Source organism: Polypterus senegalus, chromosome 7, assembly GCF_016835505.1.
Source record: "Polypterus senegalus isolate Bchr_013 chromosome 7, ASM1683550v1, whole genome shotgun sequence".
Classification (NCBI taxonomy): domain Eukaryota; kingdom Metazoa; phylum Chordata; class Cladistia; order Polypteriformes; family Polypteridae; genus Polypterus; species Polypterus senegalus.
The window spans coordinates 43,054,544-43,070,592 of NC_053160.1; the positions used below are offsets into that span (position 1 = coordinate 43,054,544).

General features: G+C 37.6%; 1 protein-coding gene across 1 annotated transcript in view; it reads left to right on the forward strand.

Moving 5' to 3' along the window:
• The window catches only part of antxr2a (ANTXR cell adhesion molecule 2a), a 263,978-nt gene that overhangs the window by 177,936 nt on the left and 69,993 nt on the right, over positions 1-16,049 (forward strand). The window contains exons 15-16 of the mRNA XM_039758535.1: positions 4,139-4,306; positions 10,099-10,179. Coding sequence (XP_039614469.1) covers positions 4,139-4,306; positions 10,099-10,179 — 249 coding nt within the window. The remainder of the gene's footprint in view (positions 1-4,138; positions 4,307-10,098; positions 10,180-16,049) is intronic.

Consider the following 16,049-nt stretch of genomic DNA (forward strand, 5'->3'; position numbering starts at 1 on the left):
TGAGCTCTGTTGTCTGCCAGTCCCCAAACTAATGAGGTTTAATGTGTGATGTGCCATTTTGACTTTTTAAAGTACTAAGCACTATTTCAGTGGGGTGATTAAGGCAATCTAAGGTGTCTTTGTTCTTGTAAGAGCTAATCTTAGAAGGGTAAAATAAGCTAAACTCATATTAGTGTTTGCTTATGTAGAATGGAATACAATTTTCTTTCATTGTTACAGATTATGGTATAGCCTTTCACCCCCTGTAAGTTATTATGAGATAGAACTTTCTTGCTATATCAATAATACAGTGTGTTAAATTGAGTCAGTGTGTGTTTGGAATTAGTCTTGTTGCTGGCATGGACTGATAGACCCATTTGCAGTTTATGAATGAGAAAGGAATACAGTTTTCAGACAGTTTAGAAATGTTTTGATTGCATAAGCAAACTTAAAGAAACGAAACAAGATATAGAACTTTTCTTAAACAAGAACTTTTCTTTACTTTGCAATATCTATTTTTTCTTAATTTTTGTGTGAACTGTTTTACTTTAAACTTTTACTAAAGGTTTTAAAAATGAAGATATTTGATCTGTGGAGTCATTTAAATGTGTCACACTATTGCTAGAATCCCATGAAACAAACTAAAGCTGCAGAACTTTGGTGATTTTGGGAAAATGCAGCTACAGTTCAAAAGCAATTCCAGAACAGATAAGTTTTGAAACATATCGATCAGGAACGTGTTACAATGTCATTTCTAAGGTTCTGGGGCTCCACCACACCAGATTGAGAGTCATTATCTCCAAATGGAAAACATTAGGAACAGTGATGAATCTTCGCAGGAAAGACTGGCCTGCCAAAATTACCACAATGGGCACAGTTAAGAATCTTTCCAGAAGTCACTGATTATACCAGAAAAACATTTAAAGAAATCAAGGTCTCCCTAGCCTCGGCATAAGTCAGTATTTATGACTTCACAATAAGAAAGATACTGAGTAAAAATAAGATTCATAGAAGCGTAGCAAGATGGAAGGAAACCTCTCCTATTCAAGAGTAATATCAGTTCTAGTCTGGCATTTGCAATGAAACAACTGGATGATCCCCAGGCATCTTGGAATAATGTTCTTTGGACAGAAGAGTCAAAAGTAGAACTCTTAGAATAACTCAGGCCCCATCATGTCTGACATAAAGCTAACACAGCATTCAACAGTAAGAACATTATTCCTACAAAACCATTTGGGAGTTATTGTGAGCATGTGGGGGTGTCTTGCTGCCTCATTACTTACAAGACTTACTATTATTGAAGGAACCATTAATTTTGCACTTATCCAGAATATTCTTAAGGAAAATATTTGGTCATATGTCTGTGACGTCAAGTGTAATTGGATTATGCAGAGGGACGTTAAACCTAAGTGAAAAGGCAAGTCAGCATCTGACTGGCTCTTAAAAAACAAAGTTTCTTAGTCAAAGTCCATACCTTATAGCAGGACTTGAAACAAGCAGTTCACACTTACAAATCTGCCAGTGTATCTGAATTAATGCAGTTCTGCAAAGAAGATTGGTTGAAAGTCCTCAACAGCAACACGAAAAACTGATATCAAATTATAAAAAGGATTTAGTTGTGATTATTACTGATAAAGGTGCCACAAGTATTGAAACAACAGGGGCAATTACTTTTTCACATAGGTGATTGAGTAATTGTGTTCCTTGAATAAAAAATTAATGGTTTAAAAACTGTAAATGCACTGTTCATTCACTCTGATTCCCTTTCTCTAACTGCATTTTGACTAGAGCTCTGCGGCCATTCATTGAGTAAAATATGTAAAAATACGAGATATTGGAAAGGAGGCAAACATTTTCTCATAACCTTATGTGTGAAGTAATAATAGGTAAAAAGAAAAGTCTTGACCCATATTTGAATTACATGTGAATCTTATACTGTATGTTCCAAAACTGTGAAAATGGGAAAATCTGTGAAATGGGAGTAACAGCTATATTCTGTGGTATACAGTTCGGTCCATAAATATTTGGACAGAGACAACTTTTTCGAAATTTTGGTTCTGTACATTACCACAATGAATTTTAAATGAAACAACTCAGATGCAGTTGAAGTACAGACTTTCAGCTTTAATTCAGTGGGGTGAACAAAACGATTGAATAAAAATGTGAGGCAACTAAAGCATTTTTTTAACACAATCCCTTCATTTCCTGGGCTCAAAAGTAATCGGACAATTGACTCAAAGGCTATTTCATGGGCAGGTGTGTTCAAGTCCGTCGTTATGTCATTATCAATTAAGCAGATAAAAGGCATGGAGTTGATTTAAGGTGTGGTGCTTGCATGTGGAAGATTTTGCTGTTAACAGACAACATGCGGTCAAAGGAGCTCTCCATGCAGGTGAAAGAAGCCATCCTTAAGCTGCGAAAACAGAAAAAAATCATCCGAGAAATTGCTACAATATTACGAGTGACAAAATCTACAGTTTGGTACATCCTGAGAAAGAAAGCAAGCATTGGTGAACTCAGCAACACAAAAAGACCTGGACGTCCACGGAAGACAACAGTGGTGGATGATCGCAGAATCATTTCTATGGTGAAGAGAAACCCCTTCGCAACAGCCAACCAAGTGAACAACACTCTCCAGGGGTAGGCATATCAATATCCAAGTCTACCATAAAGAGAAGACTGCATGAAAGTAAATACAGAGGGTGCACTGCAAGGTGCAAGCCACTCATAAGCCTCAAGAATAGAAAGGCTAGATTGGACTTTGCTAAAGAACATCTAAAAAAGCCAGCACAGTTCTGGAAAAACATTGGACAGATGAAACCAAGATCAACCTCTACCAGAATGATGGCAAGAAAAAAGTATGGAGAAGGCGGGGAACAGCTCATTATCCAAAGTATACCACATCATCTGTAAAACACGGTGGAGGCAGTGTGATGGCTTGGGCGTGCATGGCTGCCAGTGGCACTGGGACACTAGTGTTTACTGATGATATGACACAGAACAGAAGCAGCCAAATGAATTCTGAGGTGTTCAGAGACATACTGTTTGCTCAAATCCAGCTAAATGCAGTCAAATTGATTGGACGGTGTTTCATGATACAGATGGACAATGACCCAAAACATACAGCCAAAGCAACCCAGGAATTTATTAAAGCAAAGAAGTGGAAAATTCTTGAATGGCCAAGTCGGTCACCTGATCTTAACCCAATTTAGCATGCATTTCACTTGTTGAAGACTAAACTTAGGACAGAAAGGCCCACAAACAAACAGCAACTGAAAGCCGCTGCACTAAAGGCCTGGCGGAGCATTAAAAAGGAGGAAACCCAGCATATGGTGATGTTCATGAGTTCAAGACTTCAGGCTGTCATTGCCAGCAAAGAGTTTTCAACCAAGTATTAGAAATGAACATTTTATTTCCAGTTATTTAATTTGTCCAATTACTTTTGAGCCCCTGAAATAAAAGGATTGTGTTAAAAAAATACTTTAGTTCCCTCACATTTTTATGCAATGTTTCTGTTCAACCCACTGAATTAAAGCTGAAAGTCTGCACTTCAACTACATCTGAGTTGATACATTTAAAATTCATTATGGTAATGTACAGAACAAAAATTAGAAAAAAGTTGTCTCTGTCCAAATATTTATGGACCTAACTGTAGATCAATAAATGTGAAAACTCTCATGAAATGGATGAAACTCCATGTAATGGTGTTCAGTATAAAAATTTACAAAAATACAAAATAATGGTGGCAGCACGGTGGCGCTGCTGCCTCGCAGTTAGGTGACCCGGGTTCGCTTCCGGGTCCTCCCTGCGTGGAGTTTGCATGTTCTCCCCGTGTCTGCGTGGGTTTCCTCCGGGTACTCCGGTTTCCTCCCACAGTCCAAAGACATGCAGGTTAGGTGGATTGGCGATTCTAAATTGGCCCTAGTGTGTGCTTGGTGTGTAGGTGTGTTTGTGTGTGTGTCCTGCAGTGGGTTGGCACCCTGCCCAGGATTGGTTCCTGCCTTGTGCCCTGTGTTGGCTGGGATTGGCTCCAGCAGACCCCTGTGACCCTGTGTTCGGATTCAGCGGGTTGGATAATGGATGGATGGATGAAAATAATGGTGTTCACTGTCTTCATTTTCCTTAAATCATAACTAATTAAAATGAATCTGTATCACAGGTTCGCTGGGGAGAGAAAGGATCAACTGAAGAAGGGACCAGATTAGAGAAAGCAAAAAATGCTATTGTGAATGTACAAGAAGAAGCTGAAGAACCAATGATGCGGAAACCTGTACGTCCTACACCAGCGTCCCAAACCACAGAATCAAAATGGTATACCCCAATCAAGGTGAGTTTTTGCAGATTGTTTAATCTGTTTTTTTTCTAATTTGTATATTTATTGCTTTCATATTTAGTGTATTTATTTTCCAAAAGTTTTTGTTAGGTGACATGATGATTTTCAAATTATGATTGAAATAGATGAAACTTTATTAGACTGTTGTAGTTCTTTAATAAAATTAGCCTTCACATTTACTTAATCATTGAGGATTATTTCTGATAGTGGGATTTTTTTATGAGTTTAGTAGTAAAAAAATAATAAAGTGGATATGCCTTTATAGGGAGTGACACCATGGTACAATTGTTTTCGCTGCAGCCTCACAAATTCTGGAACATTTTGTCATTTGTTTTGTTGTTTATTCTTCTTAACTTCTAATTTTCCTGTAACATCTGAAAGATGTGTATGATCTATTGAGTAATAAGGCTGGATTGGGCAAGTGTGAGTGTGTTTTATTGTGAGCCCTATATAAATTTTACTCAGAATTTGGAATCTGGGAGGCAGCAGTGTTAACCACTATGTTGCTCCACTAATAATTATATTTTAATTTCTCACATTCAATCTTATTCTAATGATCATATGCATTAATATCTTTAGATACTAATGTCATGATGAAAATAAGACACAACTTTAGCAAAAAGAAAAAAAGTCAAGTTCAACAACATTTACTAACATAATTAAAACTCATATTTGATCTGATTAAACTTTCCCTTTATGCATTATAATGATAGAATACAATTTTTTCAATTAAGTGCTTAATTTTAATTATTATGATGTAGGCACCAAGGGCCTCACTGATAAAGTTGTAAAGTGCATTTAGCAGGTTTCCGCTCATGGGGCCATCACATAAACTGTTGAATTTGGGATAGCACTGTCGACAGTCAAAAAGGAGTGATCAAAGGGGTGTGCTATCCTACCATTAACAAATGGGTTTTGGACTCGCCCTCTAGGGCTCATGCACTTGGCACTCTTCACACACAAGTCCAGATTGTGCAACATTACAAGCTTATTCGTGCCTCAATCACAGAAAACCATTTATCAACTCCAGTCAAGAGCAAGTCATCACAAAAAATAACTTTAAATGTTTTTTTTTTGTCATTATTTTGATAGAAAAGATAAAGTAGAGTTCAGGTTAAATTTTCTATTATAATATTATGTTATAGAACAACATTGGTATAATAGAGATTGCCAGGTATGTGAGTATGAAAGCATGAATAGCAATGCACTTATTCTCATAATGGGGTGGTTACTGATGTTAAAAGCCATTAGCATAATGTGTGCAAATAATATCTTTGGAAATTATTTTATCATTTTTTGTTCATCAGTGATCAAGCAACAACACTTTATTGCTTTGGCTATTTTATTGGCTCAAATTAGACAGTGACGCTACTGTAATTGCTTGATAGTATTCCCTTGGTTCAGAGACTTTTCCTACTTCGTAAATATAGCAGGATCTGACTACTGACACCATTTTGATTATTTTTTTCGCAATACTACCATTTTGTTTTGAGTCTTTATGGTCCATTTTAAACTATCCTGCACCATCCATTTTCCATTTTCTACCACTAATCCAGTCCAGATCACGGGGGCAGCTGTCTAAGCTCATATATCCCTTTTCGTTGCTGCCTCCTCCAGCTCCTCCCTGTGGATGCCAAGATGTTCCCAGACTAAATGAGAAATGTAATCTCTAAAGCATGTCCTGGGACTGCCCCCTGGTCCCCTCCCATCTGGACATGTCTGAAACACCACTGTAGGGATGTATCATGGAGGCATCCTAATCAGAAGCCCGAACAAACTCAACTGGCTCTTATCGATGCAGGGGAGAAGTCGCTCTAATTTGAGCACACCTTATCAACAAAGGATGGTCCTTGGGTGTGTGTGGAAACTGTTAACATTTGAATCTGATGACTGTATATAGCGTGGAACAGACCTCTCTGTACTATGCTGTCCTCAGAATCTCCTGGAGTTCAAAAAAAATACCAACATGCAGCACATGTGAACACTGACCAAGATCGGGGGAAAAAAAAAAACGCAGTCACGTCATGACTACAACCGCATGAAGGTATGCAAAGTAATATAATGTTTCATTAGTGCAACAACATTTTCCAAAATGTAGAATATAGGTCATAAAATGAATTATTCCAAACGTCATATATACCTAAGTCTCTCTTTTTTGTCAGCGCAACTTTGACATCATGGATCAGAAAGTGCATACTAATTCAGCGTGAGCAGGAACACGCAAGATTAAAACTGAATAAAAAAAATTCACATCCACAGTCATTCTCAGTCTCGTTCGCGCACAAGATCTGACACGGTTTTCAAATAAAGAGGAAGTGTAAACAAAACAAGTTTGTTTGTTATACCACGTCTTTATCTGAAAATGGCGTCAGATGGGGGTGGGGGGTAAGCTTGAACATGAGTGAGAGAATAAAAATGAAAAAAAAAAACTTTGACAAGTACTGTAAATTGACAGACGCAAATCATATTTATGTTTTTATTGTATGAAATAAACAATAAGATCAGCTCACTATTCAAAATGGTCAATTTGGGAAGCAGTTGATATCGAAACTGTGACCTCTTGATTGGAAGGCAGCAGTTCTTAGCATTGCACCACGCAAGCTGTCGTATCAACCACCTACCATAACCTGCTTTCTTTTTTCTTCGGTTAAATTCTTGAATTAAAGTGCACTTGTTTTGTTATACTTGTACCTTTTGTGAAAGTGTTTATTTCATATTTGTATTTCAGGCTTCACACATTATACATTTCATGTCTACATTTTGTCAATTATTACTAAAATATGCAAAACGTTTCTGTGTTAACAACGTTTTTACATAGATTGTTGATGACACTGAACACACATGAAAGGGGTGAGTGCCCCTCCGAGCCCCTAACTCTGAGTCCTCTAAGCAAAGTGTAAGGGATTGTTCAATGTGAAACCCATCTGGTCATTGACTATGTGATTGAAAACAGATATCCTGAGTACATGGGTTTCACTTATCCCACTATTACCCATAACAAGATAGGGAGGATCGAGAAGAACCGCTACCATGAACTTTCTTAAAGAGCCCTCACAATGGATCACACATGAGGTGAACCTCTACCAGTGGATTTGACTGTGAATACAGTTTAGACTGGTCTTTTCTTTCAACCACTGTCATGGTAGTACAAAATGGCGAGCAACAATGGAAATGTTACTCCCAGAGTCAAACATTGCTGTCGCCCTGTGCCCATTTATTAACACCACTCCTGTATAGGGAAGAGACAGAGGGTTAGCTAGAGCACAATACCATTCTCCTTTTTCCCAGGTACAGTCCATTGGGTCTTTGAGTAGAAGGGAGGGTGTGCACAGCCTCCCTGCATTTGAAAAAGCATGAGAGGTTAGGCTGTTTCTCACAGAGTTTGGCTATAGGCTCCAATTGTGATGGAAGGGCTCAGAATGGTCAACACATCCTTGTCGGGCTAGGTGAGTGAACATTTCTGTCCTCTCACTGGCAGGCCGCCAGGTGTCGTTCGATCCCCTCAATCAGGGACTCCATGTTCTTTTACTTGTGCCTCCAAACCGGCTGGGTGAGATAATCCAGGAGGGCATTAATGAGTTGCTCAACCACCTTCCTTACGTCATTGATGTCTTGCTGTAGCCAGAGCCCGCTTTTACCGCAGACCTCAAAAGCTTGCGCTGTTGTGGGTCACTCTGGGTCATACTTCCGTTTGTGCCATTCCCTTGCCTGCTGGTCAACGATCTGTTCCTCATGGAGATCATAAGAGGCCCACTTCGCCTCACCCTTCAAGTACAGCGCCAATATGTTTGACATCTCCTGTCACGCCCAGTGATGTTGGATAGCAGTGTGCTGAAAAATCAAGAAGTATGTTTCAATATCATCACTCTCTAGCAGCGGTAACAATACCTGGGATGGTGCCTGTGCTTGGTCTTGCTGTACAACTACTTTGCAGCAGCGTGCACCTCAGACTTAGTAAGTTGAGTGAATGCTTCTCCCATCTGGACTTTCAGCCACTTAAGTTCCTCCATGATGGTGGAAAGGACAGCACTCAGGCCCTGTTCTTCAGACATCTTTAGAAGAATTCCTGCTGACTGTGCCACTATAATAAGCACACAACAAGCCAAAAAAGAGTTGGGGATCCACCCCATATATTGTAGAAGACAAAGAAGTTGATTAATCTCCAAGGACTGATATGAGTACCATATCACTGGAATGACTGATAGAATTAACTGTTTGACTTTATAGTGGGAAAGTAGGATGGGCATGTTTGCAGGGCAGGAAGTAAAATGAGGTCATCTGTGGGTGCTGGAAGTTAGGTCAGAAACAGGCCGAAGTGAATTACTTTAGCGGTTTTCTCCTCGGGGAGGCCTGTTGAGAGAGAAGAAGAGGCATTAGCACACAGCACCAACCCTCTGTTCAGCGTGTCAGTACCCGATTTGAACCCTTTGACTGCCTCCCAATATGTCATAAAGCTTATAAATTAAGTTGGATTAACAGTAACACACGGGCAAAATTATGTGAAAATCATTTATGCTATTTTTTCTTTTTGGGCAAACAAAGATACAAACTAACAGACATCTGAGTATCATATGATTTATTTATATAGCTACAGTATATTATACGTGCTGTTTCAAACAGTCACTTATGTGGCTGCAACTCAATATAAATAGTTTGCAGAGGTTTAATTGTTTTTGACCAAACATCAGAATGGGCAAAAGCTGTGACTTGTGCCATTTTCACTGTGCACATAAAAAAAAACAAATGGCTCCATGAATATAACAGTAACTTCAGTTTACTAAGATGAGGTAGAACAGAGTTTTACTGCATAAATGTGCAGTAGGAAGATGGTATTGAATCACCATGGACCAAAATCCCTAAGGACTGTTTCTGGAACCTTGTTGAATCTATACCTCAAAGAGGTTTTGCTCTGGAATCAAAGTATCATGTAAATACTATACAAGATATATAATATTTTATATAGGCATAATAGATTTACTGGTTGAAAATACAGTATATCTCATACAGGATGTATACACACTTAGTTCCCACCTTATTAGGGACCAACAGTCAGTACCCAACCTGTACGTGTTTGCTATGTATACTCTCCCTTTCTTGCACTCTCTTTATATGCAGAGAGAGAGAACATTAATGATAATGACATTGTTTCTACATACAGTAGTCAAAATATTCATTAATATTTTTATGTCATATTGTACCATAATCAGAAAGTTCAGTAAGTCTTAGAATTTGCATGCAGAACCAGGTCTGGCTTAAGCTACCATATTCTTATCCATCCATTAACTTAACTAACCCTCTCAATCCAGTTTAACAGTCTTAGCCCCAGATGACATACTGTTCTATTGCAGGACATGTATGTACCTTCATTCATTTATATTATTTTTGTGTATAACATTGCAGACAGAGGCTGATGTACAAAAAGAAGGTCATAAATTTGTATTCTTCTCATTGAAAACCTTACAACAAAATTCTTTCTGTTTATGACTTAATGTTCAGCAGATCATCATGAAGAATGCAGTGTAATGAAAAATGATTTGATATACTGCTGTGATATACATTATGAATTTGTCTGAGCATGTGTATGTAATTCTCTATTGAGAATTTTAAATGCAGTAAATGGGAGATTGAACCACTAATGCAAGCTACCTGCTGAAGCTGGTTTCGTTTAATCTTCTTCATTTGTAAAATCCTCACGTCAGAGCTGATGAGCATTCTTAGAGCTAAGATGATCAAATTCCACAAGAATTGCTTCCAATTAATTCTTGATTTTTTTTTTCTTTTTTAAGGGTCGACTAGATGCACTCTGGGCCCTAATGCGAAGGCAGTATGATAGAGTTTCTTTAATGAGACCACAAGCTGGTGATGAGGTATGGTTTTTATGAGGTTTATAGTATTGCTGAGTCAGTGATTTAATGAATTCAATCACACACTTCAATGAAAGAAAGAGTAATTTGCCTTATGAAATAAGTTAGGGAGAAAAGTTTTCTTTTTATACAAACAGTACATTTTTAAAAGGCATACAATGTATACATACGTTGTGGGGGTGCCACAGAGCCCCAGACACTACTGACACACACACACATAGTTACAGGTTCAAATGAAGGTTTTTATGCTTCCAATATCCTTGCACCAACGATCAATAGTGATTCTTTTCTTCTCTCATTTTTCCTCAAATTCCTCTTCTTACCACGGGTGCCCTCTTCCTCCTGACTTCGACTTGCTGAATGAGGTCAAGTTGGTCCTTTTATCTTGGACCTGGGAGTACTTCTGGTGTCATGGCATAGCCTGACAGAAGTATTTCCAGGTCAGTCAGAAGTCCCTTAAAGCAGAGAACACAACTCCCTGTAGCTCCCTCTGGTGGCACCAACAAATCCCAGCAGGGCTGCCTTACTGCACTACAAGTCCCATGATTCATGGCGAGTATCAGAATTGGTCTCAAAGCCCAGGGATGCTGCCATCTAGGTTGTTGGGGAAACATGTAGTTTTGAAACAAAGTCTCCCTTCCTCGTTCTGTCACATTGATGTCCATCCATGTGTGTGATTCTTTACAACATGCATGCTCTGTGACAAGAAAAAGACTGCAAATGTTTCTTGATAGCATTCAGTCACCACATTCAGCATCCCATAGAATGCCATCAAACTGCAAACCAAAGTTTCATTTTCTTGTGTAAGCCGTAATAATTCCTTCATTCACAGTGCAATTTCTGTTTTCAAAAAAGGCCATGGTCAATTGTGTATATCTCATTGTGAATTTTAAAGCTGGCAAAACACATTTTATGAAATTTCTGACAGTAAAGTTTAATATTTATTTTTTCATGCTGTTCTTTATATAATTAGAAACTGAAGAGTTTCTTTATAAATTTTACTTGCATACCATACCTTGAATTTTGAAAATATGGTTTTAGTCTTTTAAATAGTTATATTATAGTTTGAGATTAATTTTGACTTAAATGGTTTAACTGTATTTGTTCTTTTTTAATATTGAACAGACTGCCTCAAGTGATATTTTCAAATATGTGAGTCTAAACCCTGTCCTAACTGTGTTTATTTATTTATTTTTTTTGTTACTTCCACTTTAGATTTTACACTGTAAATTGATATTTTTGATATTGATCTTTTAGTGGTGTATGTTGTACTGGCAAAGACTAAATGCTGCAGCCTTTTTTGTACTACAGGTAATCTGAGAATTCAAATTATATCAGTGAAATCAAGACAAAAATTACAAAATTTCTGAATTATGTTTTTAAATTAATTGTGTCTTTGAGTAGCCGCAGTATGAAAACAAAGCCATATTTATATACTGCACTGCAACTTACTATGTCACCATTTTAAGATGGCCTGGAAATATTCCAATTTCTGCATTAAATCTTATGGTTCACTTGCATTGCATTAAGCAGATATTCAAACTCCAGCTTGTGATGCTCTGAAGATTTCTTACTATAGCAGAGTGTGGCATGGAACATGTATTTTTGCTGTGGACATTGCACATAAAGGCATGAAGGGCAAGTTGTCCTATTTGCTGAGAACTCATATAGCCATTATTCCACCTTTGCTCAAGGCCTATGGCCATGAGATATTGATGTGTTGATGAGATGAATATCTTCTGGTAAGTAGTACTCTTCTACTTGTACAGATGCTTTGCTTATCTGCTACTTGCATTTACATGAAAGTAGACAAAAAAAAAAAAATATATATATATATATATATATATATATATATATATATATATATATATATATATATATATATATATAGATAGATAGATAGATAGATAGATAGATAGATAGATACAGAGGGAAAATTCTTTTCAGAGAAGTGTTTTTTTAAACACATAGTGTTTTTTGTAATTAGAGGACATTATCAAAAATAAAAACTGTGACTGTGTTTAGAAAAAGTGCATCTAAATTAAAAAAATCACTCCTTTGTTTTGATAATTGTTCTGTTTAGATCTAATCAAAAACAAATCATGCCCCTCTGTTTATTCAGTGTGTTCCGAAAACTTTCATCAATCTAAGCAACAGAACTGCAGACATTTTGGAGAGAAATGAAATAGTCAATCCATCCATCCATCTAAATCAGCTTATTATGTTACAAAGTCACAGACTGCTGGTTCAGATTCTGGCAGAATCAGGCAGTGTATATATAATCCCATACTTATTCATGCCATGCCAATACAGAGTTATGTTTTGTATTGGTATTCTTAACAAATAATAAACTGGCATTGAAAATATCTGTTGTGTATATGTCGTAAAAAACTGTCGTAAAAAATCAGTTACAACACCAGGACAGCTGTCACCTAGACTTGCCAGAGAAACACCTGGTATTGATTAACAGGTTTAACACTGTCAGTATCTTTTGGTTCTCTCTCTGTTTTTCATTATGTAAATTGGAAATGTTACATAATATTTAACCTTTCAGCCTTGGAAAGCAGTCACTTGCCCTGCATCCTTTAAAAACCAGTCTCCTCTTAATAAAAAAATCTTTTCACATCACCTGTACCACAGGTCTGTACTACAAGCAGTGAGATGTGCCCTGTAAAAGTTTATAAATAACAGTTACCTTACGTGGAATCCAAGTGCATACACCACCATGCAAACAAAAGCACTATTTAATGGCCTAAATCTACTATATCACCGACCACCCATGCAGGAAATGACTAGCAAAAGCTGGAAAATTTGCCACAATATTTTTTAGTTTTATAAACCAGGAACCTAAAAGCAAATCACTTTAAAAATAGATTTTCTTTAAAAAAATGATGGAGATCAATTGACAAAAAAGGAAATATGAAAAAGTCCTTGCTGTCCATGTGTCTTTGTTGTCTTAAATTCAAACTGAAATTTTGGTTTTATTTTAGTAATTTTGCACTGGTTGTTTTTTGCCATTTTTCTTCTTCATGCCACATTCAGTATGCTGATCATTTTTTAAAGCAAATATACTTTATCTACTGAACTCAATCCAGCTCTACATAGTCTCCTTCTGAATGTTCATTAGTGACGTCAATGTAGATTGTGTAGAATTTAAATTTGTGTTATTTACATTATTGTTTTGCAAGACGTTTGTAGATGATTGGAATGCTCTTGGACTGTGTACAAAAACCAGAATCAGCCAAGGAGGTGAACATGGAGAAAGTTTTTTTTTATAACAATAAATATGAGGGAGGACTATACAATGGAAGGAGAACACAAGTTACAAAGCAAACACAGTAATAACAAGTCTGACACATTTTTTGGGTCTACCTGCACAGATATGTCATTAGTCCAACTAATGGAGCTGACTGATTGACCTCCCCACAACAGCACTGAATAGGTACTCCATCAACTTGTTGCCAACAGATCGCCCTCTGACTTCCAACTCACTATGTTCTGGACCAAAGGAGGGTTTATTTCCTCTTCTGGGTTACATTTTTAACCATTGTCACTCCATCAAATGACCCCAGGCATCTGTGCAACCCCCAGTCCTAGTAGCAATGGTCTGTCATATGCACGGTATCACATTTTTACAAGACAACTATCTCAGTATTATTGTGAGGAAAAATATGGATAATGAGATGCCAAACACACAACTGAAAATGGTGCTAAAAAGGAAGAAATTAGAACTGAGAGGACATAGAGATTGAGCCATCAAAACCAAGGGGCAAATCAAAAATCAAAATGAGTGAAATAAACGATCTCAAAAACCTAACCTGACAGTCTGCTTGAATTGAACCTATCACCAAGTTCTTTGCAAGACTTATTAGGTGTATCCTTTGAGGGAAAGTAAGTAATATATATGAACAATGCCATAAACAATGAAACCAAGACATTAATAAAAAGAAAACAATGTCAATTCAAGTCAAAATAAAATTTATAACATCAAAGCAAAATCCTTAATATAAAAAAAACATGATTTGAATAAAATTGTATAGAATTCCCTTAAACACTACACAAATGAGCCCACCAGGGACTCTGAGCCTACATAGCATTCATTGTTTTTTTAACAGGTTACTCCTTATGGTGAAACATGCTAGGACTCCCTGCTGTCACACAACATATACCACAGTCTGGTGCAATCCTAAGTAATGCCTTATAGTAGGCCTATAACATGAGTACTTTGAAAAAGGCTAGGGCCTTGAATTTGTCCATACCTTCTGCACTGTCACCCCATTACTTGTTAAAAACATTTGTGACATCTATTCAGGGAAGATGAGCTACAGTGGGATGCAAAAGTTTGTGCAACCTTGTTAATAGTCATTATTTTCCTGTATAAATCGTTGGTTGTTACGATATAAATTTGTCAGTTAAATATATCATATAGGAGACACACACAGTGATATTTGAGAAGTGAAATGAAGTTTATTGGATTTACAGAAAATGTGCAATAATTGTTCAAACAAAATCAGGCAGGTGCATAAATTTGGGCACCACAAAAAAGAAATGAAATCAATATTTAGTAGATCCGCCTTTTGCAGAAATTACAGCCTCTAAACGCTTCCTGTAGGTTCCAATGAGAGTCTGGATTGTGGTTGAAGGTATTTTGGACCATTCCTCTTTACAAAACATCTCTAGTTCATTCAGGTTTGATGGCTTCCGAGCATGGACAGCTCTCTTTAACTCACACCACAGATTTTCAATTATATTCAGGTCTGGGGACTGAGATGGCCATTCCAGAACGTTGTACTTGTTCCTCTGCATGAATGCCTTAGTGGATTTTGAGCAGTGTTTCGGGTCGTTGTCTTGTTGAAAGATCCAGCCCGGCGCAGCTTCAGCTTTGTCACTGATTCCTGGACATTGGTCTCCAGAATCTGCTGATACTGAGTGGAATCCATGCGTCCCTCAACTTTGACAAGATTCCCAGTCCCTGCACTGGCCACACAGCCCACAGCATGATGGAACCACCACCATATTTTACTGTAGGTAGCAGGTGTTTTTCTTGGAATGCTGTGTTCTTTTTCCTCCATGCATAACGCCCCTTGTTATGCCTAAATAACTCAATTTTAGTTTCATCAGTCCACAGCACCTTATTCCAAAATGAAGCTGACTTGTCCAAATGTGCTTGAGCATACCTCAAGCGGCTCTGTTTGTGCTGTGGGCAGAGAAAAGGCTTCCTCTGTATCACTCTCGCATACAGCATCTCTTTGTGTAAAGTGCGCTGAATGGTTGAACGATGCACAGTGACTCCATCTGCTGCAAGATGATGTTGTAGGTCTGTGGTGCTGGTCTGTGGGTTGACTCTGACTGTTCTCACCATTCGTCGCTTCTATCTATGCGAAATCTTTCTTGGTCTGCCACTTCTAGCCTAAACTTGAACTGAGCCTGTGGTCTTTCATTTCCTCAATATGTTCCTAACTGTGGAAACAGACAGCTTAAATCTCTGGGACAGCTTTCTGTATCCTTCCCCTAAACCATGATGGTGAACAATCTTTGTCTTCAGGTCATTTGAGAGTTGTTTTGTGACCCCCATGTTGCTACTCTTCAGAGAAAATTAAAGGAGAAGGGAAACTTACAATTGACCCCCTTAAATACTCTTTCTCATTATAGGATTCACCTGTGTATGTAGGTCAGGGGTAACTGAGCTTACCAAGCCAATTTGAGTTCCAATAATTAGTTCTAAAAGTTTTGGAATCAATAAAATGACAACGGTGCCCAAATTTATGCACCTGCCTGATTTTGTTTGAACAATTATTGCACACTTTCTGTAAATCCAATAAACTTCATTTCAATTCTCAAATATCACTGTGTGTGTCTCCTATATGATATAT